This window comes from Podarcis bocagei (genome assembly GCF_964188305.1).
Source record: "Podarcis bocagei genome assembly, chromosome: 8".
In the NCBI taxonomy this organism is placed as follows: domain Eukaryota; kingdom Metazoa; phylum Chordata; class Lepidosauria; order Squamata; family Lacertidae; genus Podarcis; species Podarcis bocagei.
The window spans coordinates 4,487,444-4,513,420 of NC_138133.1; the positions used below are offsets into that span (position 1 = coordinate 4,487,444).

At 42.6% G+C, this 25,977-nt stretch overlaps 1 protein-coding gene across 1 annotated transcript in view; it reads left to right on the forward strand.

Moving 5' to 3' along the window:
* Nucleotides 1-3,008: 3,008 nt before the first annotated feature.
* PSD2 (pleckstrin and Sec7 domain containing 2) overlaps nucleotides 3,009-25,977 on the forward strand; it is a 54,571-nt gene continuing 31,602 nt past the window's right edge. Inside the window, exons 1-4 of the mRNA XM_081206253.1 lie at nucleotides 3,009-3,463; nucleotides 18,319-18,907; nucleotides 19,804-20,292; nucleotides 23,631-23,825. Of these exons, the coding sequence (XP_081062379.1) occupies nucleotides 18,360-18,907; nucleotides 19,804-20,292; nucleotides 23,631-23,825 (1,232 nt within the window). The 5' untranslated portion in view covers nucleotides 3,009-3,463; nucleotides 18,319-18,359. The remainder of the gene's footprint in view (nucleotides 3,464-18,318; nucleotides 18,908-19,803; nucleotides 20,293-23,630; nucleotides 23,826-25,977) is intronic.

The window sequence follows — 25,977 nt, forward strand, 5'->3', positions numbered from 1 at the left end:
TACCACCTGTATATCATTTTCATAATATTCTCTCTTAAGGCATTGCATGCCGTAAACTTCATACCTGTGGTCCATAACTGACCCCAGTCAGCCATCATTATGTTATGTCCAACATCTTGTGCCCATTTAATCATAGCAGATTTCACCGTTTCATCCTGTGTATTCCATTTCAACAGCAAGTTATACATCTTTGACAAAATCTTAGTTTTGGGTTCTAACAGTTCTGTTTCTAATTTTGATTTTTCCACCTGGAAGCCAATTTTCTTGTCCAAATTGTATGCCTCCATTATCTGATAATAATGAAGCCAGTCTCGCACTTTGTTTTTTAATTTCTCAAAACTCTGCAATTTCAGTCTATCTCCTTCTTGTTCCAAAATTTCCCAATATTTCGGCCATTTGACCTCCATATTGAGCTTTTTCTGAGCCTTCGCTTCCATCGGTGACAGCCACCTTGGGGTTTTATTTTCCAATAGGTCCTTATATCTTATCCAAACATTAAACAATGCTTTCCTGACAATATGGTTTTTAAATGCTTTATGTGCTTTGACCTTATCGTACCACAAGTATGCATGCCATCCAAATACATTATTATTACCTTCTAAATCCAAAATGTCTGCGTTTTCCAGAAGTAGACATTCTTTCAACCAGCAAAAAGCTGCTGATTCATAATAGAGTTTAAGGTCTGGCAGGGCAAATCCACCTCTTTCCTTTACATCTGTTAGTATTTTAAATTTTATTCTAGGCTTCTTGCCCTGCCAGACAAATCTAGAAATATCTCTCTGCCACTTCTTAAAACAGTCCATTTTGTCCAAAATTTGCAATGTTTAAAACAAAAACAACATTCTAGGCAATACATTCATTTTTATTGCAGCAATATGGCCTAGCGGTGAAAGCTTTAAATTTGACCAGATTTCTAAGTCTTTTTTCACTTCAGTCCAACATTTTTCATAATTGTCTTTAAATAAATTCCCATTTTTAGCTGTCATGTTAATCCCCAGGTATTTCACTTTCTTAACCACTGTTAAACCTGTCTCATTCTGAATCCTCTCTTTCTCCATCACAGTTAAATTTTTCTCTAAAACCTTTGTTTTTAACTTATTCAGTTTAAATCCTGCGACCTGACCAAAGATTAGTTGTAGTTTTTGAGTCACCATCCAAGGTAGCCCTGCACAGAGTACATTGCAGTAGTCCAACAGGAAATAACCAGAGCATGCACCACTCTGGTAAGACTGTCTGCAGGCAGGTATGGTAGACAGCTGCCCTGGACACAGAACTGACCTGTGCCTCCATGAACAGCTGTCCAAAATGACTAACCAGGCTGCACACCTGGTTCTTCAGGGGCACGGTTACCTTGTTCAGGACCAGGGAGTCCCCCACACCCACCTGCCCCCTGTCCCCCCAAAGCATGACTCAGTTACTGACTGACTGACTGAATAAACAAACAAACAAACAAACAAACAAACAAACAAATAGTATTCTAGGGACAATGTTATGGATTTTATTATGAATGAATGAATGAATGAATGAATGAATGAATAAATAAGAGGATTTCCAAACTGATTCTTCAAAATTGGTTCTTGATAGCATCTCTTCACTGATCAGGTTTCTGGGTGTGAAACGAAGCCCATACAGACAATCTTTGACATGCCAATACTTCACATATGTATGCCATTCCCAATTCTTGGCCCCTGCCTCAGTCGTTTCCACAATGGGCCTTGGATAGATGTGCTGCCACAAGATGCATTCGAGGTGCCCGCTGCCATCTGAGACCAAGGTTCTCTAGTGAGAAAAAAATATCCATTGAGCAGTTGTTATGCATTCTTTCCTCAAATATATGAGAATGATTTTAATATAAACAGAATGCATGCTGCAACTTGGAAACGAGGAAATGAGGAAGAGAAAGTGGCAAGGCTGGAAAGGAGGGCCAAAGGATGGGGGTGGGGTAGCTCACTGGGATGGATATAGGGAGGGTGTCTCTCACTTCATGAAGTGGAAGGGGTTATTCATGCCTCCATTTGCCCCAAGAAAACCTGCAGTTAAGCACTGAATGGCAGTTGGGTTTTCTGCAGATTGCTGTTTGTTCCGATTAGCACTAAAGAGCAGGTGTTCTGGGGGAAAGTGGTGGGGCAAAGGCAAAGCCACTCATGCCTAGAAAGTGCGTGACAAGTGGAAAACCACTGGGACCCATGCTTTTTAGGCATGGGACAAGCAGCAGTTTGGACAAGCCCAAAGGCCTGGGAGGTACAGATAGGGTGACTTGGAAGCCTCTAAGACCTCTGATAACTCAAAGGTCACTTCAGATGATGATGATGAAGAAGAAGAAGAAGAAGAAGAAGAAGAAGAAGAAGAAGAAGAGACCATCTAAATGTTTTCACACATAACAAAATCTGCCCAAATTGACCCTATTCCTTAATATCACATCCAGCTGAGCCAATTGACTTTGAGGTGGAGATAAGACAAAATGGAGCCATTGATAAAGAAATACTTTGAAGAAGCAAAACTGTGTTCTGAAGTGTTTTGCTCACGTTCAGGACTCTGTTCCTTTCTACCTCTTGGAAAAAGTCTTCTCCAGTCCAGTGTCACTCTCAGTGTGCACATTTCATGCATACTACAATGAACACACAATTCACACAGTCTGGATGCTTCTTGTGACCACCTTTTCTCTTCCCTGTACGCAAGGTGAGGCAAAATATTAGCATGCACAGCATCTTGTGCAGATGAAAATGCACCGGACATGAATGTTCTGTGTTCAAAAACAGGTGAAAAGGTTCGCAGTTCAGTTCAGCTCACAAAGACAACCTAACAGGAAACAGCAACACAAAGGGAAAACAAAGCCTTAAAACCTAAATGAAGGCTTTCTTTTGTGGTTAGGGTGGGTAGGAAAGAGGATGGAAAGGCCATCTAAAGATATTCTTGGGAGTTTTATTGAGGTTGTTGGTTTGTATGCATCCCATTTTCTTAAAGACAGCCTGCCTGTTTGGCAGGGATTTCCAAGGTCCAGTTTCAATGTATCTGATTGGCTAGCAGAAGCAGAGCCAGCTCTCAGATCTTTGAGGAAAATGTTAAATATGCTTAGCAATTTGCTCACAGTGGCTGGAGCATCTTCTTTCTAAAGTGTTAGCTGGCCTTTCGGCACACATTCATCCAACGACTTGAGCATCAGGTCTCTCCCCTGCTCTTTCGCTGAAGGCAGGCTCCATCATTCCTGCTCAGGCTCCTCTCTCGACCCCCTCCTCTTTCTCCCCTCCCTTCTTTCCTGCAACCTGCTTCCTAGCAATCTTTTGACACCTGAAGGAAAGCTGGGGAGGCGTAACCCATTGCAAGTGGCGAGGGGGGAGACAATAAAGGGAAGTCTGAGAAGGCATGGGGCTGGAATGTCTCCTTATATGTAGCTGCTGGCGATTTTGCATGGATTGTTGAGGGAAAAACAAGCTGCACTTGTGAGGGAAACCTTTTAGCTCTGGTAAGTAGAATCACAGTGTGTTCATTTTCATCCTATATCCATGTATCTCTGTGGCACCCTATGCAATATTGTTCTTGGAATGGCATTTTGTTAGTGTTATGGTCATTCATATGTGATGTATTAGCTTAAAGCTGCAATCACTAGGATTTGATTTATCTCTTGATGTCTCTAGTGTGCATCCTTGGGTCCCGAGGTAAGCATTTCCTGAGTGTGTTCCTAGAGAGAGAATGTGGAATGTGAAGATTATTGTCCTAATCAAGCACAATTGTATTTCATTCTAATTGATTTCACAATCCATGAATCATCCAGGGATGAGATTAATTATTATTTATATATCTGAATTCTGGGAAGGAAGCCTGGAAATTATGTTCATGTAATTATGTGGCTGCTTAGCGCACTCTGTCCTCAAAGGCTCTGGGTGGGTAACAATTAGAAACACACAATCAAATCACTTTACCAGCTTTGTTTTTTTTAAAACACCCACACCCAATAAATCTTAAGTTACCAGCCATCATGGATAGGGCTGTCTTCCTTCACAAGAACTCTGATGCATTCTGTATTTTATAGCACAACTGTATTTCAGCATCAGTTCAGTAGTATAGCATCCAAATTACATGGTTGTCATGGAGATGTGCAGGGAAGGTGAAGCAATATGACTGCAGCTGGACCATGGAAGATTCTGATGCTGCACCCTGATCTGTGGTAGTGGGGTGTGTGTGTGTGTGTGTGTGTGTGTGTGTGTTGTTTTAGTCTAGTGCATTAAAAAAGGCTCTGCTAAGTTACAGGTTCCCCCCACTTTAGAAAGATCCAGTGCAATTTTACAGGATTTAAAGGGTTATGACCTTAAATGGATGTGGCTGCTTTGACATCACATCATAATTTTAATTGCTACATTAACATTTACATCTGGCTGTTATTTTTTTTGTCAGACTGGAAATGGAGATGACACAGGAAGGGCAGTTCTGCAGCTATAGGACTGGCATTCAAATACATCTTAAAGAGATGTCTCTACAAGCAGCAATGCAGATGTATTATTTTGTAACAAAAGAATATTTTAATTGCTTTAGCCATACTTGAGTCCAATTCCACCCACCCACCCACCCTTCTCTGAATCTTAACAGTACAGATTCAATATCTGCTCGTTTCACCTTTACAAACCAGACGGTGACATTTTGCAAGTGGAAAAAGGAAATGTGTCAGCTACTGAAGGAAATGAATAATGTATACGGCAGAATTTCTCCTGCCTAAGGCAAAATGCGCTACAAAGGATTTTTCCTGAAAACTGTATTCATGTTGTTCAAGAAATGCATTCAGTTTCATGTCACAGACATGTTATGCTTCTGTTGTAGCTGGAACTCCACCAGACTCCTCTTTATATAGGCACACAAATTTTGCCTATGATTTAATCTGGTCTCATTATGTGCTCATACAATGACTGTGTAATTTGAAGGCATCTGAGAAATGCAGTAGGAAGGCATCTCCATTGTCTCTGTAAAATACAATTTCAACCTTTATTTTTAATGTTCCTATCCTGTCAGCAGCATGTCAAATACAATGGAATGGCAAAAGGATTGTGTTAGGAAGGAAATTTTAATGTAAGTAATATCTGCAAGACTGGGAAAAATAATTTGCTAGCAGACCCCTGAGTTGTGGCCAAGCAATCCACCTAAGATGGTGTTTTATGATTTCAGGATAGGTCAGGTGCCAATCTGCACTTTAGCTAGATACTAGTTGAGTATGTGAACAGGATTCATTCTGAGATGAGGCTGATCATCTGTGTGCTTGACCCTTGTGCCTCCAAATTAATAAATTAAGATAACCTGGTTGGGCCTGTCTACATGGACAGCAATACCTTCAACTGTACTGAAACAAGCAGCAGTACACACTCTGTGGAAAAATTACCTTGGACCTCTCTGACTCCCCATCTCAGATTTTCCATCTAGATCTCTTTCAGTGGTTTCTGGCCCAGTTGTGGGTCAACATTAGCCTTGGGGACAATTGCATCAGGAGACAGAGAGAGTGAGTGTGACTCCGCTCAGCCTTTTTTCAAATCATCCAGACAAAACCACTGAGTGAAATTATTCAGATATTTGGACTGATCAGCATGCAGGAACGCCAGCTTGCCCTCATGACCCTGGGTACCCAGGGCCACACCCCGTGGGGACAAGTGTGGTGATGTCAGCACCCACCCACCCCATGCCACCAGGTGTGCTCATGTCAGACACGTGTGCCCTGGGCATCTGCCGCCATAATTTGTGGGTGCCCAGCTCCCTGAGCAGGAATTTTGTGGGGTCTAGAACACCCAGGGTCCTTCTGGATCTGGCACTTAGGTCAGCATGTTAGTGATAGTCAACTGTACCTCATATTTATAAGATTATAGGGAAGCAGTAGAAACTTGGAACAGTGAGGGACCGGGTATGGGTGATCAAAGTGAAACTTAATCCAGTTAAGATAGAAACACTCTTGTTACGAGTTGGTCCAGGGATAGGTCTATAGCCTGCACTGTCCCTAAAGATGCAGGTTTGTAGCTTGGGTACTCTTGGATCTGACACTGCTTTTGGTTGATCAGCTTCAGCTAGCTGTATTACAGTATATTCTGGAGAAAACAGACCTGCCTATATCCATCTAAGTTTAAGTAACCTCTAGCCTGGAATACTGTAAAATATTCTCCCTAGTGTTGCGCTTGAGAAGTGTCTGGAAACTTCAACTGGTGCACAATGCCACTGGTAGATTTTCTGGTGTTGGCTAGATGGAGCGTATTACTCTGAGTATCTTTGATCAACATTGACTGCCCATCTGTTTCTGGCCTCAATTAAAGGTGCCAGTTCTTACCTTTGAAACCCTAAATAGCTTGGGATTTAGGTATCTGAAGGACTGCTTCTTCCCTAAGGCCCACCCTCCACTCCATGCACTCTGAGCAACAGAAGAGAGCCTGCTCCAGCTTCCACCATTGATTCAGGCGCAGTAGATGCGCAGAAGGAGCAGGGCCTTTTCAGTTATGGCCTTATCTCCAGTTTAATTTCTCTGCCAAGTCAAGACATTGCATTTTCAGACACTGACTGGTCTACATTTTCCACTTGCACCACTATGCTCACTATGTTGTTGATGCAATGGTTGTTTTGATTATTTAGGGCTGCCACATGTCTTGATTTTCCTGGACATTGCCAGGATTTCAAAGGCGGAATTGACGTCTTAAAAAAAGGTCAACAACGTTCACAGTGTCCTGGTTAATACTTTTAGAAATATGGCAACCATATTGTCATTTTATTGTTAGCCGTTTTTTATTTTAAAAAAGGAAAGAAAGTCGAGAAACATTTAAATGGATGTATAAATAAATGAGAAACAAAAGAATTAGGGCTACCATTGTGCCCCATCCTGTAGGGGCTGCCAGTAGCCCAGAAACAGAAAGAGAGGTGAAGGGAGACCTCAGCAGAGCCAGAGCTTTTCCTCTCACCTTGCCAGCATCCTTCTGCCCTGGTGCCCCTCGTTTCGCTCAAGGGGTGGAGGTGCCACTAACAGAGTGGGCGAGGAACAAAGACTCACGGCCACCAGCTACAGCTCAGCAGCTCGCATTCTGCAGTGAGAGGGAGTCTCCCTAGAGAGAATCTGGCTCAACGGGGTCCAGGGCTTGTTCCATCTTTCCCTCCTTTGTAGAGGATTTGGTTTTCATCTCTCCTAGGAATGGATTTGTTTCATTTCCCCTCTCACTGATCATATCAGGGCTTCTACCTCCAGACCCTAAATTGTAAAAATCCCATGGAAAGGGAGGCATCACCGAAAACACCCCTCCACCCTTATACTGTTGCATTGGTTGAAGGCTGGATTTCCCCCTCCTATGTGTCTTTAAAAGCAGGAGTGGCTAACCTTTTTTGGCTGAAGGCCACTGTTACCAATCCCCTGGCAGCCCTTAAGATTTAAAGGCACAGGAGCCCTCTCTGGGCATCTCTTCCGTGTCCACGGCATTCCTGCCCAAACCCTCCTCCTGTTTCCAGGCGTCATATGAAGTTTGCTGCCAGAGCAACCATTCTTTAACTTCCTGACATGACCCATCCCTTTCAATGGATAATTATACTTGGAACTGCATTCCAAATTACATTTAATTTAGAAGAGCTCCACAAAGCTCAGTCATTTCCAGCCACTTTGTTTCTTGGCTTGGAATTAAGAGCCTCCATTGCTGGGAAGCCTTGACCACAAAATGCAACTTTGTTCATTCATCACCTTGCATAAATGGACATGTGACTTAGCTTGGCTTTGTGATTCCATGTAAGAATGATATTCAATAAACTGCACCTCTCCTTTCTCTTTCTTAATTTTATCTCTATTCACACATCTCAGCTATTCACAACTAGACTTCCCGCATAACAAAGCTGCATAATAGCTAAGAATAGGCCTGAGCTTTTTCAGATATGTTGCATGAGGTGGTGCCAGCGCTGGCCCACTGGGGTCTTGTGAGCTCTGCACCCCCCCGAAACATTCAGAGCAGGCCCCTCCCCAGCCTCGCAACAGCCTTTGATTCCCATTTCAACTGTTGAGTAAGGTTGATTTGATTCCCCACCTTGTTCCCAGTGTAGAGCTTCCCTTCTCCCTTGATCCTGATGCAAAACTTTATCCCCTCCTTATTCCTATGTAGATCTTCACTCATCACTTCTTCCTGTGGGGAGGGGTACCATTTTGTGGTTCACCTCAGATGGCATAATGTCTTGGGCCAGTCCTGGATGGGGCACCCCTGCTGTGGTGAACCAGTGTTGGATATAACCCTGTCCCCATCTAACAGTATTCAGTCCAGCCTTACTTAAGAGTACAAGGTATGACCTGGAAAGTCCTTGGTTCAAACGTCACCTCAGTTGCAGTCCTGCCATAGGCGCCAACTCCATAGAGCTGAGGTGTCTTCACCCAACCCCCCCAATCTTGAGGGGCTGGGGTTGCACACATGACTCACTGACCTGTAGAAACACCCTTCCTTACTTCAAATACTCTCATCATTGTATCTCTGCAGTCACAAGCCATTGCTTGCCTTTAAAGTTGTGCAGGAGACTATGGGCTTCTCTACATTTGAACATCATTTAGCTGTTAATCCACTCTCCCTCCATTTGAATTAGACCCAAGAAGTGTGCAAAAGATTTGCTTGTGCTGTTTTCTGGTTTTGTGCAAATCTGAGAGATCAAAGAAAACAGAAAAGCTCCACCATTCTAGAGTGCACTGAAAATAGTTACAACCTGGAAAAGAAATGCAATCATTGAGGAAGTAGTGGGCATGGAAAGGGGACAATTGAGCCACCTGCCCAAAAACGTCAAAATGCCGTGTCTGCAACTCCATATGGAGCAGTTTGGAGCCTGATTTTCCCCAACTTATTTTATTTGGGACCCCTGCCTGAAACCCTGGAAAGCTTTTTGCTAGTCAGTGTAGATAAATAATACTGAGCTTAATGAGCCAATGGCCCAATTCAGTGGAAGTCAATACCTTTTATGAATGAGTTTCTAGGGCAGGCATGGGGAATTGTTGATCTCCTATATGTTGTTGGACTCCCAACTTCCATCAGCCCCCGCCAGTGTGTACAATGGTCAGGATGATGGGAGTTGCAGTCCAACATCTGGAAGGTCACAAACTCCCCATCTTTGCTCTAAGGAGTATTTTGCAAAGGAGCCATGAGTGGTTTCTCTGCAACAGCAGTTCTTGAATGCTACAACTAACTGCACACTTTGCAGTGATAGCATGTTGATTAACAGTGCAGGTCCTGTAAAGGAACTGAAAATAGGGTTGCCGTATTTCAAACAGTGAAAAGTTGTTGAGCAGTGTTCCTGATATGTCCGGGAAATTCCAGATGTATGGCAACCCTAAACTGAAAAGTCTTTTTCTGATGGAAGTAGGAGTATAGCATCTAGATCAAGGGAAGTAATAGTGCCACTGTATTCTGCTCTGGTCACACCTCACCTGGAGTACTCTGTCCAGTTCTGGGCACCACAGTTCAAGAAGGACACTGACAAACTGGAACGTGTCCAGAGGAGGGCAACCAAAATGGTCAAAGGCCTGGAAACGATGCCTTATGAGGAACGGCTAAGGGAGCTGGGCATGTTTAGCCTGGAGAAGAGGAGGTTAAGGGGTGATATGATAGCCATGTTCAAATATATAAAAGGATGTGACATAGAGGAGGGAGAAAGGTTGTTTTCTGCTGCTCCAGAGAAGCGGACACGGAGCAATGGATCCAAACTACAAGAAAGAAGATTCCACCTAAACATTAGGAAGAACTTCCTGACAGTAAGAGCTGTTCGACAGTGGAATTTGCTGCCAAGGAGTGTGGTGGAGTCTCCTCCTTTGGAGGTCTTTAAGCAGAGGCTTGACAACCATATGTCAGGAGTGCTCTGATGGTGTTTCCTGCTTGGCAGGGGGTTGGACTCGATGGCCCTTGTGGTCTATTCCAACTCTATGATTCTATGATTCTATGATTCTATCTCAAACCAGGGAAATTTAGTTTTAAGTAACTAAGCACCACTGAATGTGATCTAAGGGATGGAAGAGTGATCAGTAAATAGGATCTGGGGGAAAAGTAGCAACTGAATCCATGGAGTATGTACCCCTGGAACAGAGTAGTGGAAGAGTAGCTAGAAGACAACAAAACAAGGGAAGCAGACAGGGATTTGAAGATAGAAAGGGCTAAAGAGGAAGGATTCAAGGAGAGGAACCTCACAGAGCAACACAAAAAATGAAGGTGGATAAAAAGCTATGAATATCTCTGTAAGGGGACTGTGAATATCTCACACCGCTTCTTCCTTTTACATCTGGGCCTACAAAGAGGGACGGGAAACAACTCAATCTGTCTTAATAATTGCCTCTGATTGACAGACTGCAACAACTCAGCTAGCAAGTACAAAAATAATCTCTTTGACATAGATGGGAAGATGAAGGACAGTCAGATGTCCAAGGTCAGACATAGCAATTTTATGACAAGGAATTGTTCTGAAACTGATGGCCTCTCCCCCCACCCTATAGCCATTGAATGGATTTTAAAATAAATATTTTGCCAATAGGGATCTTTGAAAATTGTAAGTTGGTATGTGTGAAAGTAGCTATCACACATAGCTTAACCTTCACCCACTTGCCTCTTCCAGACGTCCATGACTTATTAGTTAGCTCCATGGACCAGCAGGTGGGAATATTTACAGCAGGACAGCATACCCTCCAAGTGTCCTATTTTCCAGGGACAGTCCTGGAATTACGAAAATCATCCCAGCTTCTGATTTGATCCTGGAATGTCCCCATTTCTCCCACCAGCACCACTGAGCTCAGGGAGGAGGAGAAGCTGGAGCTGGTCCTGAGCAGCGGCAGCAGTGGCAGCTGCGAGAGAGCATCCCATGGCCACCACTGCCGGCCTCCTCCCTTGGGCAGCTTGTAGCAGCGCTGGAGAATGGACAAGGAGGATGAGAGATATTGGAATTGGGGGCCACTAGGGGGTGCATCGGAAGATGGCTGACAATAACATCTCTCCGACCCACACGAGGTAATTTGGAGGCTATGATGGGGGTAATTAGCCTCCTTCCCCCCCCCCAGGATGGTGGGGGGGACTGCCCTTGCCTGCTGTGCCCTACACCACCCCCGAATTTGTGGGGATGGGGGCACTAGGCACAAAGCCCTCCGGTGGGATTCCGGCACTCCTGGACGCCGTCCCTGATTCGCGCCACTAGCTGTAAGAACTTCAAAAGAAACAATTTGGATGAAGCTAATTGCACATATTTCAAGGAAGGAGGGGGAGTAAAGACTGCTAACAGAAGAGATCTCTGATAAAACAAGACAAGAATAAATCATGAGAAGATATGCCAAGATACGGTATGGCAAATGACTGATGGGGGAGGGGGAAAAAACTTTCCTTTCTTTCCTTATGTGATTAAACAAGAATCCCCTCCCCTCACGAGTCAGAAATGTCGTTTTAAGGACTTAAGCTGTGGATTTAAGACTGTGTGGAGATTAACTTTCGAACCAAGGTATGTTTTGAGAAGATCTTGGAAGGTACAAGAGCTCTGGAATGACGCAGTTAAAAATGCCGTCGCCATATTGGGAAGTTCTGTCGGAGGTCTTGAGTCTGGGAGGAGAAATAGAGAAATAGAGCTGCTTTTATATTGTGGGTGAAACTCCTCAGAGGGACTTAAGAGTGACAGTTTTACGAGATAATGATGGAAAGAGCGATGTTATCTATGAAGGTGATGATATATGGAAACCATCTCGATTTGAGGATTGGAAGAATGGAAAAATTCACACAGGATTAATATTGGTGTTTATCAGCTTAAGGAGACTATCAGAAGAGATCATAAAGAAAAAAGAGAAAATATATGAACAAGATGTGATGTGGAAACAGCAAGATAAGACTGGATAGAATTATGAACTCTGTTTGGACTGATTTGGTCTGATTTGGACATTAATGCAGTAGCAAGAAGATGATCAGAATCCCCCTTCGGATCTTGAAATATTGGTCCCCCCAACAAAATTTAAAATCCGGCTTTGTAATTCGGAACTTATGTGATGTGATTTAATTTGATTTGATTGGCCGGTTAATAAAAAATATTTTTTTTAAAAAAGAGAGATATTGGAAGTACGTGGTGAGGAGGAGGAAGAAGAAACTAAACAGGAGACCCAAGAGATAAGGCAAAAAATAGAACAAGTGGACTGTGAGATCATGAACTGGGAGTGGTTGTGGATGACTCGATGGAGGTGGCAGAAAGTTCTGTTGGGGGTGTGTGGGAACTTCCAGCAGAGAGGAATGGGCGGCCAGCATGAGCAATGGAGCAAGAGAGAAATAGCTCTATGGAAATGCTCAGTTTGACTAAACTGGTGTGGGAGATCTTGGCATGGAAGAGTTTCCTGAAACTGTTGACGACACAAGTTATGTTTCCCTAGGAGGGTAACTTTGAGAAAAGTGAACTATGGTGCCTCCCGCCCCGCCACAGTGGATTAAAGTGTTCAAATATTTTAGGGGGAAAGGGGGGAAAAAGGAGAAGGAGAAGGAGAAGGAGAAGGAGAAGGAGGAGAAGGAGAAGGAGAAGGAGAAGGAGAAGGAGAAGGAGAAGGAGAAGGAGAAGAAGAAGAAGAAGAAGAAGAAGAAGAAGAAGAAGAAGAAGCAGCAGCAGCAGCAGCAGCAGCATGATTGGATGAACATTAAAATAGACAATAATGACTTGGCTGAGATTTGTTGGAACTGTTTTGAAGAGGCTTTATAAGAAATTAGATATAGAAACTGGAGGAATGCTAATTTGGATTAGAAAATTATTATAAGGGTCATATTGTGCTGTCTGAGTGGTTAAAATTTTAGGGCTCAACTTGGGAATCTAGGAAATTGGCATCTTGCTGAAGGGGAAACTGGCTGGATTTTATTCTGGAGTGCATATGTTTAATATTCAGAATAGCTGTTATAGATGACTGTCAGACAGCGAGGCGGGAATTCCTTTTTCTTTTTATATCTTTTGGTATCTTTTATATCAAGATTCCTTTATTACGAATCAAGGAGGGCACACACAGGAAGGGGACATGTGGAGGCGGGAGGTACCTGCAAGGATCTCTCAGAGGGGGCGAAGAGGGAGGCACCCAGGTGAGAACTGGGGGATCTGCCTTGCTATATGTGGATACATGTATATGCACAACATGCATGTGATAAATTGTCTCTTAAGTTAGTCTTTCTCTATTCTTTTTTCTTTTTCTTTCCCCTATACAATTGTGTTTCATATTTTCTTATAAATGACTTTTAGTTTTATTGTTTAATGTTTTTTAAAAACTTTCAATAAAATTGTTATTAAAAATCCCAAGTGTGTCATAGGGGAGCCAGCAGTGCATGTGGATGTTTAATTGTTTTTAAGTTATTTCCCCCCCCCTAGGTTTTTAGCTTGTTGTTTAGTCGTTTAGTCTTGTCCGACTCTTCGTGACCCCATGGACCAGAGCACGCCAGGCACTTCTGTCTTCCACTGCCTCCCGCAGTTTGGTCAGACTCATGTTTGTATCTTCGAGAACACTGTCCAACCATCTCATCCTCTATTGTCCCCTTCTTCTTGTGCCCTCCATCTTTCCCAACATCAGGGTCTTTTCCAGGGAGTCTTCTCTTCTCATGAGGTGGCCAAAGTGTTGGAGCCTCAGCTTCACGATCTGTCCTTCCGGTGAGCACCCAGGGCTTATTTCCTTAAGAATGGATACGTTTGATCTTCTTGCAGTCCATGGGACTCTCAAGAGTCTCCTCCAGCACCAGAATTCAAAAGCATCAATTCTTTGGCCATCAGCCTTCTTTATGGTCCAGCTCTCACTTCCATACATCACTACTGGGAAAACCATAGCTTTAACTTTAAGCTTTAAGTTTTTAGCTACTCTTATTTTATCTGTAAGCTACCTTGAGTCCTGTCAGGGAAGGAATGTAATAGTAGTAGTAGTAGTAGTAGTAGTAGTAGTAATGATGATGATGATTAATAATAATAATAATAATAATAATAATAATAATAATAATAAAATCATCCCAAATTCAACTTGTAATCTTCAATAGGTAATTCTGTTCTCTGAGCAATCCCTATTGATTTTGTACCTATGGATTCTACTTTGCTGCTGTTGATGATGTTGTCCTTTCTAGCAAGGAACAAATGATATTCCATTGCCAGAAGAAGGAGAATTTAAGGGCTTGATGCAGAAGTCTTTGAAAGAAAGGCTTTTACTGTCCTTGCAGCCTCCTCCCATTTCACTGCTAACAAGATCAGAACCAGTTGCAGTGGCAATTCAAAGTCATCCCTGCCCCCTGCTCTAGTGCAACGTCCAGACCAGCAGTGGGAATCCTTCCAATAGCAATAAAATTACCAAGTAAATCCTTTTTGCTGCCTATTCAGTTTTAATGAAAAACTGGTCTGGTACCAAATCAGACTCCTAAAGCAACAACAGTCTTGTTTCCAATTACAAGCAAAGCAAGGCCAAATTCGTGCTTCTTTGGTGAACGTTCTTGCCATGTCCTGATCACAATAATGAAAAAGTAGCAGAGCTGACCCAATTTGACCACAAGGCAAAATGGGGATGGGAAGAACTGGTAGAAATGTTCTGGAATACTTTCCTGTGGGAGTTGCCATGTTATTGATGTGCAGCAATCTTTTACACAGGAGAAAAATAAGATACAGCAAAGAACATAGCAGATAATAGATATAGATCAGCAGGTGATTTGTTGTGGATGAAGTGTATGTTAGACAAAAGTTGTGTTGGGCCAGTAAAGAAGAAAATGCAAGACCTTTTACTAGGGTTAACAAAAATACACAAATTAGTGAAAACGATTTATAATATTGTTCTTGAGAACTCTTGTTTAGATGTTCAAGTGTCTCTGTGTTTGAAAACTGGAGAGAAAGAAAAAGACCAAACTCTGTAGTTTTTAACAGCACTGATAGAAAACCAATATATCATGTTCAGGTGACAAAATGTATGACAATCTTAGAAGATTTGGAGCATAATCAAAGTGAGGAAGACTTTGATGAAACACGAACAGTTCAGTTTCCAGCATGTTGAGGTTGAAATTCCTGCATTGGGCTAGATGACCCTCAGGGTCCCTTCCAACTCTACAATTATAGGGTTCTATGAGATGGGATGCTGGTGGCGCTGTGGGTTGAACCACAGAGCCTAGGACTTGCCAATCAGAAGGTCGGTGGTTCAAATCCCCGCGACGGGGTGAGCTCCCGTTGCTCGGTCCCTGCTCCTGCCCACCTAGCAGTTCGAAAGCACGTCAAAGTGCAAGTAGATAAATAGGTACCGCTTTATAGCGGGAAGGTAAACGGCATTTCTGTGCACTGCTCTGGTTTGCCAGAAGCGGCTTAGTCATGCTGGCCACATGACCTGGAAGCTGTGCACCAGCTCCCTTGGCCAGTAAAGCGAGATGAGCGCCCCAACCCCAGGGTCGTCCGCGACTGGACCTAATGGTCAGGGGTACCTTTACCTTTACCTTATGAGATGGTGATAAACCCATCCTTCTCTTGAGGCAAGCTGAAAGTGAGGACATGAGGAGCAACTGTGTTCCATAAATTTGTAGGAAGAGATGTTGCTTTAAAATGAATGAATAGGTCTAACTACTGAACTAAACTACTCACTCCATTTCCATTTCCATCTCCTTGATGACATTGCCATCACCTATGACAGCCAGGCATAAAAGTAGGGATGTTATGTTCATTCAAACAGGGCACTCAAATAAACCAGGGTCAAGGCAAGCACAGCTCTGTTCATGTAAATCTTGCCTCTACAGCTGCCACCCCCTTCACTGACCCCCAAACTCAAAAACTGGAGTGGTGGCAGATGCTTGCAAGCCCCAGCAGAGCATCTTTAGTCCTCTAAGCCCATCCCAGGGTCCTTGAAGTGCCCACTGCTACCTCTGCTGCCATCGCCCCTGCCCCAAAGGTAAGTTGTTAGATTGGGGGGATGATTGGAAGAGAAGGTAAGAAAAGTGTCAGGTAAGTTGTAGCAGCTCAAACTGAGCACCTTCAAAAGATCAGCTTCTTTTGGAGCAAACTACAGAGGACTCATGAACCCCCAACATAAAGTCTTGGCTTTACCTCTTATTTCTCAGTTTGTGTTGTGCCCCATATTCTCTCTATGGTTGTCACACCAGTTCTTTCTTACAGGTAGTTAATATTGTTCAATTCCAACAGAAATCAGGCCTCACTCTGGCTGGATCTAGACACAGCAAAAATAACATGATTCTGTTAAACGTGTTGTAAACTTCTTAAAGGGAAATCCCATTGGCAAACGACGGGACTCCACAGTGCCATCTGGTGTCACAGTGTTGTAACTCATATAAAGCGCTTTTTCTTTTCTAGGGTAGCCGAGTCCTCTGTCTCTCAGCTGCCCAGCCTGCTTCCTGCTTCTAGTTCACACATCTCTACTCTAGCTTTGACAGTTGGGGGGGGGCTCCCCCATTTGTCCTCTGGCAGAGAGCCATTTCCTTTGTTATTTAATGACCCATGCTTAGGGGCCATTAGCAAGAAACTTGTATGCCTATTCCAGCAATTGGATCCTTGTTGGATATAAGACTCAGGCATACAGCCTACTCCCACCTCACCCCACCCCCAAAACACCTCAAAACAGTATGTATACCAAAAGTATGCTCCTTCTTTTGGTTCCAGCCAGTAAAAGCCCTCCTTGAATCTAAATGGAATTTCCTCATTACACACCAGTAAATTCACATTTCCAATCACCCTACTGGTGTGATACATCTCAGCAGTATTCATGGGAAGCAAAAGGTGTTACTCTTGCACTGAGAAAGATATTTATAACTAACTTGTCAGCAGGAACAAAACTGCAAATTTGCACATTTTTGCTGTAGTTTAAGGTGTTACGGAAATTACAAATATTCTCTCATATGCCAAGACTATAAACGCTGCCAGAGTGAAATTGCCATAATCTGCCTTGAGTCTTTAGGGCAGGAGGTGCTGTAAATAAAGAATTCCACTTTTAACTGCAAGGGAAGAAGAAGAAGAAGAGTTTGGATTTTGCCACACGTGATAGTAGTCCAGCAGAACGTAACAGTCTGCATGCTCTCTAGTTGTCAGCATTTCCCAGTTCATGGTTAAGAAGAGCCCACACAGCTCAGTTCAAAGCATAAGGTGTGGAGCAGCCTCCCATCAGATGTCAAGGAGATAAAGAACTTTTAGAAGACACCTGAAGTTGGGAAGTTTTTAATGTTTGACATTTTACTATGTTTTTATATGTGCTGTAAGCTGTCCAGAGTGGCTGGGGGAACCCAGCCAAAAGGGCGAAAATAAACACACTAACATAAGAGATGCTAGTGCATTATGAACTATTCTACTAAGTACAATTCTCTGGTCGTAGAAGTAAAGCTGTTGTGATCCAAATATACAGGGTGATCCACTAGCACTTTAACATGCTAGCTCACCATGCTTTACCAACATCACATAATGTGGTACTTTCAGCTGAATTATTTATGTAGGACCACCAATGGACAAGGCACTTTACACAGTATGATGCTTTTGTTTAAAGGCTTAGGAGTTAGGGGAGCAATGGAATCAGGGGCAGGAAGGGAGAGAAAGGCCAATGCAGTGATTGGTGCTTGGGTTTTCTTTTGGCTGGAGATGCCAGGTTTTAATAAGCCTTATCATCATTTAACTGTCATTTAATTTTAAAGATTAATCAGTTGAGATTCTGATGTTCTCTCTTTTTTTTCTTATAAATATTTATTAAAGTTTTCACAATATTACATAATGAAAAAGAAAAAAGAAAAAATAGGAAATAAAAAACAGTTAAAAATAATTCCATCTTTACATCACTTATCTTTCATTTACTTGTTTCCCGGACCTCCTCATACCTCCCTTTTTTGTGTTCCAGTTCAATTTATTAGTTCAGCAATTCCTTTCCCTCCTTATTATCCTGATGTTTAATCTTAATATATTATAACATTAAATTTTTACCTATTAAAAATCCAGTTTTTCCATATTCTTTTAAACCATTACAGCTAGAAACCACTTAACTTCAATCCAACATCATTCTAACATTCCTTAATTTTGCAATATTTCTGTAAATAGTCTTTAAATTTCCTCCAATCTTCTTCCACCGACTCTTCTCCCTGGTCTCGGATTCTGCCAGTCATTTCCGCCAATTCCATGTAGTCCATCACCTTCATCTGCCATTCTTCCAGAGCGGGTAAGTCTTGTGTCTTCCAATACTTTGCAATAAGTATTCTTGCTGCTGTTGTAGCATACATAAAGAAAGTTCTGTCCTTCTTTAACACCGATTGGCCAACTATGCCCAGGAGAAAGGCCTCTGGTTTCTTCCAGAAGGTATATTTAAATACCTTTTTCAATTCATTATGAGATTCTGATGTTCTCTCTCTCTCTCTCTCTTTCTCTTTGTAGGCAATATTCAAATCAACTAGTCAAGCCAGAACCAACAGAACATGAATGGAAATATTCCATTTTCACAATCACCGGCAGCATATAATGAGCCACATACCTCAAGCATGCAGCTAGCCACAGTCCTCTCGAAGGAGAGCAAGTGGCTGACAGAGCCAGCAGAAACCCCTGGCATCACACCCAGCGTCCGGAACAATGCTGACGAGCCACCCAGATCAATGTACAAAGGCACAGATCAGGGTTCCTGTGCGGAAAATGCAATCCAACATCAGGGAGCAGCAGCAGACACAAGGAGGGAGAAGGCTCTGCAGCAGGGAAGGGGACAGCAAGAACAGTCCGGAAGTGCCAGGGACAGTATCAGCAGCCTGGTGCTGACAAATGGGTTACACACAGAGTCTGAGTCTGGAGAACAGAGAGATTTTGACAGCAAGGGGGAAGCTCTGACACAGACTCAAACCACTCCGAGGACTGGTGCTGCTGCTTTGGAAAAGAACACGGTGCTATTCAGCGAGACACTCAGCAATGCAGGGTTGCATCTACAGCAGGATGTTGCAGAGCTGTTTGATCCGGAGGATGGAGAAGAACAGATAAGGTAACAGAAATGTAGTCCATGCATTTGATACTCAGATTAGTGTGTATGCCTTTGAGTTTCTCCTGAAAGCTGCCTCAAGCTGGGACCTGGGTTTGGGAATGCCACTACCAAATAAACATTTTCAAGGCTGCCACTGGCTCAGAGGTTGCCCTCCTTTTCTGCCCCTTTTGTTCCTCCTTTCCCCAGTGTGTCAGCTTTTTATTTAAAGGGCTGGTACTCCAACTTGGAGCCATCCCCTGGGGTTGTTCCCTCTGCCTTCTCCAACAGGAATTCTTAGGCAAGTAAACTTCCTTGGGTGGTGGGTGAGCTGATTCAGATTTCTCACCTGAATGGGCTGAGCCAGCCCCAGGATTCTGTGACTGTGTTACCTCTTTGACACAAAATCCAGACACAAAGGAATTAATTATCAGAGGAGTTGTGCAGTATGTCTTGTATGTCAGAAGCTTCTTGCAGCCTTGCCCAAATGTTTCCCATTTTGGAGCCAGATTCTGTCTTCTTGGTTCTATTTATCATCCTTCTACTTATCAAAGAATTTATCATTCTTTGAAGTTCTCATTCCACCCCTTTCTCTGCTAAAGAAGCAAACTGCTTTTCTTGTTTTAAAAATTAACGCAAAAACATTTTGCCTCTTCAGCATGTCATGGAGGTGTCTAAGAAAAAACCAGGCTGTTAGATATTTTATGGTCTTAGAGAGCATCTTGTGCTACAGCGGTTGACTAGATTATTGCAAAAGTTGTATTGTAGGATCAGGTATGTTTCACTGCAAAAGCTTTCCTATATTCTGTGATTTTCATCTCTACTCTTGAAAGCCAATTCACAAATTATACTATCTCTGAAAAAAATGACATTCAGTGAGTGCAACTTCTTTATTGTTGAGTGGTATGATTTCATTTCAGCTTCACTGGTGCAGAATGCAAGCTAAGTTGCAGTGATGATGACAGGGAAGATTTTGCATTCAAAGACATCAGGGACGGATTCAGTTCTACCTTTGAAAAAATTGTTGAATCTGACCTCATGAAGGGTACATACTATAGCAGTCTGGATTCCTTGGATGTGCTCTCACTGACAGATGAGACAGACAGCTGTGTTAGCTTTGAAGCTCCACTCACACCTCTTATTCAGCAAAGAACTAAGGAAAGCTCTGAACTTTTAGAACAGAAACTCCTTGCTCACGGGAAGGAAGTCCTGGAGCCCACAAGAACAGAAAAGCAGGAAGACGCAATGGCCGGGGCGATAGATGGTGATTCTGGGAGCCCCCTGAAGCATTCCATCACCAGCAGCCGGTCCGAAAATGTGCTGAGCAGGGTATCTCTGAAAAACATCCCAAATGGGTACCACATGGAGAGACCAGAAGAAGATGCCACAAGGCTTATTAATTCAATCAGGTAAAATGATCCTCTTATACTAACAGCTGTCAATAAGTTGGATATTTGCAGTTGATTAACTGTGCTGTTTTAACCAATTATTCACTAATGAATCACTTGAAAACTCAGCTTTATTTCATATTCTTGATGTGGTTGCGATATTTATAGAGCTGCAGGCTTTATTAATTGTTGGATGCTAAATTTGATTGAAGAGAGTGATGCATAGATTTTGTTTATTAAATTGTTATCACATTTTCATAAGTATCTTCAGAAGGCACTTGTACTGAGATTCTGATGACATGCAGATATATTCCTAATTAATATAACCCTAGTTAATATATTAATTGGTTAAAGACAGATTATTAATTGTATTATTAATAATTAATTAATTAATTGCATTATTAATAAACTGAAGTGGCAATCCTATACCCACATACCTGGGAGCAAAGCCCACCCATTAAACTTAATGGTACTTATTTCTGAATATAGGTTTGCACTTTAAATTGCATTAATTGGTCAACAACCCTAATTATTTATATATTGCCTCAGTGCTTAAGAAAGCAGGGTCGGGAGGAAAAGGCAGCATGCAACTAAAGGAGTTTACAGTCTTAGTTTTTACTATAGGAGAGAGAAGGAGGGAAGAGAGAAATGATGGAAATATATTATCAGCGTTTCTTTCTATAGACTCCACTTCTTGTTCATTTACCTTTAGAAAATGCTCTCTGCCTTCAGGAATTCTGCTAGATGTGATATCAAATGCCTTAATTTGCACCTGATGTGCAAGTTTTTAGGGAGTTAATAATTATCTAGTTTACTGTGGGCACTGATAGTTGCCAAGATCGCTACAAGCAGGGAGGACAATTGTCATTGTTTTCTCCACTGTGAGATGAGCGCCGCACCCCATAATCGCCTTTGACTGGACTTAACCCTCCAGGGGTCCTTTCCCTTTCTACCTTACAGTGCTCAGGGAAGCTCCTATTCTGAAGCTGCTTGTTTGCATTGGGAGGAAATCCCTCATCAGCCCCAGCCCACTTTGGCCAGGGGCTTCCTTTACACCCCACAGAGGGCCTGTCTTCTTTCTGCCCTCCAGAAGCAAGGAAGTCCCCACGGCAGGGAAGTCAATGTTGCTTTCTCTCCCCATCGCCAGCCAATATAGTCAGTCTCCCACCAACCAATCCCCCCATTAGCACAATATTATTCCCTAGGTAATGCCGGGCTTGCTTTTATTAAGCCCTACTCCTTGATGCACTATGTACAAAAGAATTTTTTTAAGAGGCTTTCTTCTTGGTGACATAGGGACACCACTTCAGAATCAGGGACTATGGCATGGTATGGCCGATATATGTTTGGTCACGTAGCTCCTTGGCCAGTTCTATATAGAGGTGAGAAAGCTTGATGGGTGTGAAGTATATTGCAGATCTGGTGGGGTGGGAAGAGCAGGTCATGTCATGTTCCGTACAATTCATAGTCTAAAGTTGAAGAAATTACAACTGTAGCAGTGCTGAGAGGGCAGGTGGCTTGCAGTGGCAGAAATCAGATTTTTACACCCTGCGCTTCCATGATTTGATATTTGGGGTATTTGTAGCATTTGGGGGTCTTCGTATGATTCTGTTCAGGCACACCATGGGTTTTGAAGCCAGAGGAGTTGCATATTGTGTGGGGTTTGGGCTAAAGGATGGGTGGCTAAAACCAACATACGATGGCTATGATTCTAGTATTAAATGATAGTAGCTACTGAATGGCAGCAAAAGTGTTAACTGCAAACATTTGTAACAACAGTTTGATTCCACTGGAAAAAAAGGAATATAAAATAAATTATATAAAATAGATAAAATATGGAATATTACAGTTCTATATAAGCTTATGAATTTATATAATGTAATCAAAATTACACAAGGAAAGAGAATTCTGGATACATCTTAAAAGGAAAGGTGTAGTTTTATTGCTACTGCAATAAGAGATATTTTTTAAAATATAAGTTGTTATGGGATTTCATGTTTTTCTGAATTTTCTATTTAAAATGTTAATTAAAAATGTTAGTTTTCAGTAAACGACCATAAAAAGGCTACATCCTTATCTTATAGTAAAGTTATACTGAAGTTTTTTGGGATAGGTAAATTTTTTTATTTTTTCATTTGCAAAATGCCATATATTCTAAAGGTGCTATAAGGCCAGTGCACAGTCCCAAGACAGAAACCAGGTTAAATCCCAGATGTATGGAATAAATAAGATGTATGGAAAGGAGGACATATCTATAAATGTGTCAAGATCAGAGCACAGGTTTCTAATCATAACAGCCTAAAAGGGCCTTAAACATTCGGGTCTAAAGGCTGCTTCTGAACATTGTCACACTAGAATCTGTGCTCAGGTAGACAAATGCAACATGTTGAGACGGTTGTGTTTCTGCTCTGCAGGGAAGCGACAGCTCAGCCCGTTGCTTCTCATCTCTTTCCATGTATTTTAAGCGATCGTTTATAAAAAATATACTTGAGTGTTCCATACTCATAGTGCGTATGTTTTGTACCTGAAGGCAACCTGTTATGAGGCCAAAGTAGTATGAATCCTAACCTATGTTAACTCTCGACAGCTGTCTTCATAATAAAACTATCCTATCAACTCATTAATCTGGAAGTCTTAATTGATGGTCTTTGGCTTCTTGAGAGACCACAGAAACAATGGTTACATATCATTTGAATTGTTTTGTACAGACTGAAGCTGTGCTCCTCACTTACCCCACATCCTGGTATATTGTGAAGTGTGACCCCTGTATTCCAAACATCCTATATGTGGAATGCTGAGGTCCTTGTCAGACATTTTAAGACAGGGGTAGGCAGCCTAAGTCCTGGGGGCCGGATGCGGCCCATTCGCTTTCTCAATCCGGCCCGCGGACGGTCCAGGAATCAGCGTGTTTTTACATGAGTAAAACGTGTCTTTTTATTTAAAATGCATCTCTGGGTTATTTGTGGGGCATAGGAATTCGTTCACCCCCCCCCCAAATATAGTCTGGCCCACCACATGGTCTGAGGGGTGGTGGACCGGCCCATGGCTGAATAAGGTTGCTGACCCATGTTTTAAGATAAGGCAGAAAAATCCTGTTTTGATGATCCGAACATATAACATGTAAGAAATGTAAGAAAAAATACATTTAAACCAGTGTCTGCCAATGTGGCATCCGCTTGTGGAAAACTACTCTCATATCTATTTGAACAACTTATCAATGTAGATTTGGGGCAAAAATATAGTACTTTGTAAAAACAACATGGTTTAATTGATGGGGGTATTGTGATGCCTGATAGCTTCACTACCCTGTTAAACTTTTGCTTATTTAGCTGTGTGTTGTTGTTGTTTTGTCCTTGCAGTGATGCCAGCATAAAAGATGCCCTTTCTGACTCAGACTCTGATATGGGCAGCACAGAACAACTTGACCAGGGAAGCACAGACACCCTTGTCAATGGCTGCAAGGCAGACAACGCGGCTGCCAAGAGACTGGCCAAACGCCTGTATCACCTTGAAGGTTTCAAGCACTGTGACGTAGCCCGCCAGCTGGGAAAGAAGTAAGTGCCATCATCAAAGAACCAGGATAAGTGCAGAGCCAAAGGGGGAGGGGTGTTTTCTTTTCATGAAAGGGGTGCTCCCCCCTTTACCATAATTTGCCACAGAATATGAAAACGTTTGCAAAGGTCTGGAAGTGAGGAGGAAGAGAGAAGATGCCCCTGCTTTTGTAGCAGTTGGAACAACTCAGTTCCCTTACCCTGATCCAGTTGCACATAAAATATGGATGGAGATGCTCACTGAAGGAAATGCAACAGGGGTAAAAAAAGATCCCCATTTGATTGATCTGAATGTGCCTCCTTACCCACTTTGTCCCAACTAGTCATGCCTACTAAATAGCCAATGCAGTGTGGCCAGAGTGGGAGAGAGACAGTATACTCAGAGCAGACCCACTGACATTAATGGACTTAACCGAGTCATGTTAGGAGAGCCAGTGTGGTGGGATGGTTAGAGTACTGGACGAGCAGGGTTTGAATCTTGGAGAGCAGGGTTTGAATCTGCACTCAACCATGAAGTGCAGTAGGTGACCTTGGGCCAGTCACTACCTCCTATCCTAACCCACCTCACAGGGCTGTTGTGAGGATGAAATGGGGAGGAGAAGAAGCATGTAAACCACCTTGAGGTCCTTGGAATATGAAGGTAGTGTATACATGCAATAAATTAACTAAATAAATAAATAAATGTTCATTAGTTTCAGTGGATCTGCTCTGTCGTAAAACATAGCCACCTCCGGTTGCAATGTGACATTGCCATGCTCTCTATGTGGTTTCTGAGTGGCTTTAGAAAAACTTTTTTTAAAAAAAATCACCCAAGCAGCAGCAGATTGGAGAAACAGTGGTTGAAAAAGGTATGGAGAAACTTTGTTGAATTTATAACATAAAAGGTTTCCCGCTAACATTTCTCCACCACCATTATTATCTAGACAATCTCCACAGTGGAAAAAGAAGTTTAAGTTTCCCCAAATTCAGTTCCTCCATGGAAAGCTTCACTCCTTTGCATAGGGTTTAATTGTGTCAGGACTCACGCAAGGCTTTATCTTGGAATCTTTTCCATTTGAGGTCTTAGCCCTGGGACACATGCTTATGCACCTTTTCCCTGAGCACCTAGAGTCAACTTCCACCAACAGTAAACTGCGGTCAGAGATTAGAGACAGAGTGTGTCTTTCAGGGCTTGCTTCAAATCAGCACCACTCCCTCCCTCTCTCCCCCCCCTCTCTCTAATATTTTATTATGTGGGGAAACTGAGCCCATGTTTCTTGTTGTACTTCTGCTCTTAAGGCTTGCTGTATGGCAAATCTCAATAGTTCTTGTCCCCATCCCACAATATTAGCATTCACATTTAAATATATTTTGCACTCAAATGTTATGTCTTGAAACTAAATGGGGCAGTTTCCCATCAGAACACTGAGAGAAGGGGCACCTACTAATTTTCTGAGAGAAAGGGGCACCTACTAATTTAAAGTCCCAAACAGCATGGAAATAGCTTTATTACAATGTCTCCCGAAGGGCACATTGACCTCATTTGCTGAAAAAAGAGGAACCTGGTTTTCTAAGTGACAGCTTCTCCTGACATTGTGTTCCTGCTTTCCATTTTTGTTTCTAATTTAAAGTTTAAAGAGAGAAAGGAGAGAGATGATGGGGAAGAGGGCTGGGGGAAGCATTCCCCAGAGACAAGCAAAGGATTCATGCTTAAAAAGGAATAGGCATATGGTAGAGATTTCAAATCTACTAGGGCCAGTTCAAGTCTTCAAATATAAACTCCACCTTTCTATACAGCCCTTCATCTGAGGATCGCAGGGTGGTTTACCATATAAAAATGCAAAAATACACAACAGAGCAACAGGCAAACCCAATAACCCCAATAGTTTAATAGATTGTTTAAAACCAGCAGTGTCTCTTGGGCCCAGACTTGGCAGCCCATACAGTTGCAGCAGAAGCAGTCTTCCCCGATGAGCACCCTGGCTGCTGATTCCTACACCCGCTGAAGTTTCTGAACCAGCGTCAGAGCCAGTCCCACATATAACGTGTTGCAGTAATTTAATCTAAAGAGGCTACCAGAGCACAGACAACAGAAGTTAGGGTGTCCCTGTCCAGATAGGGGTGCAGCAAGGCCACCAGCTGAGGCTGATGGAAGGCAATCAGTGCCACGGAGACC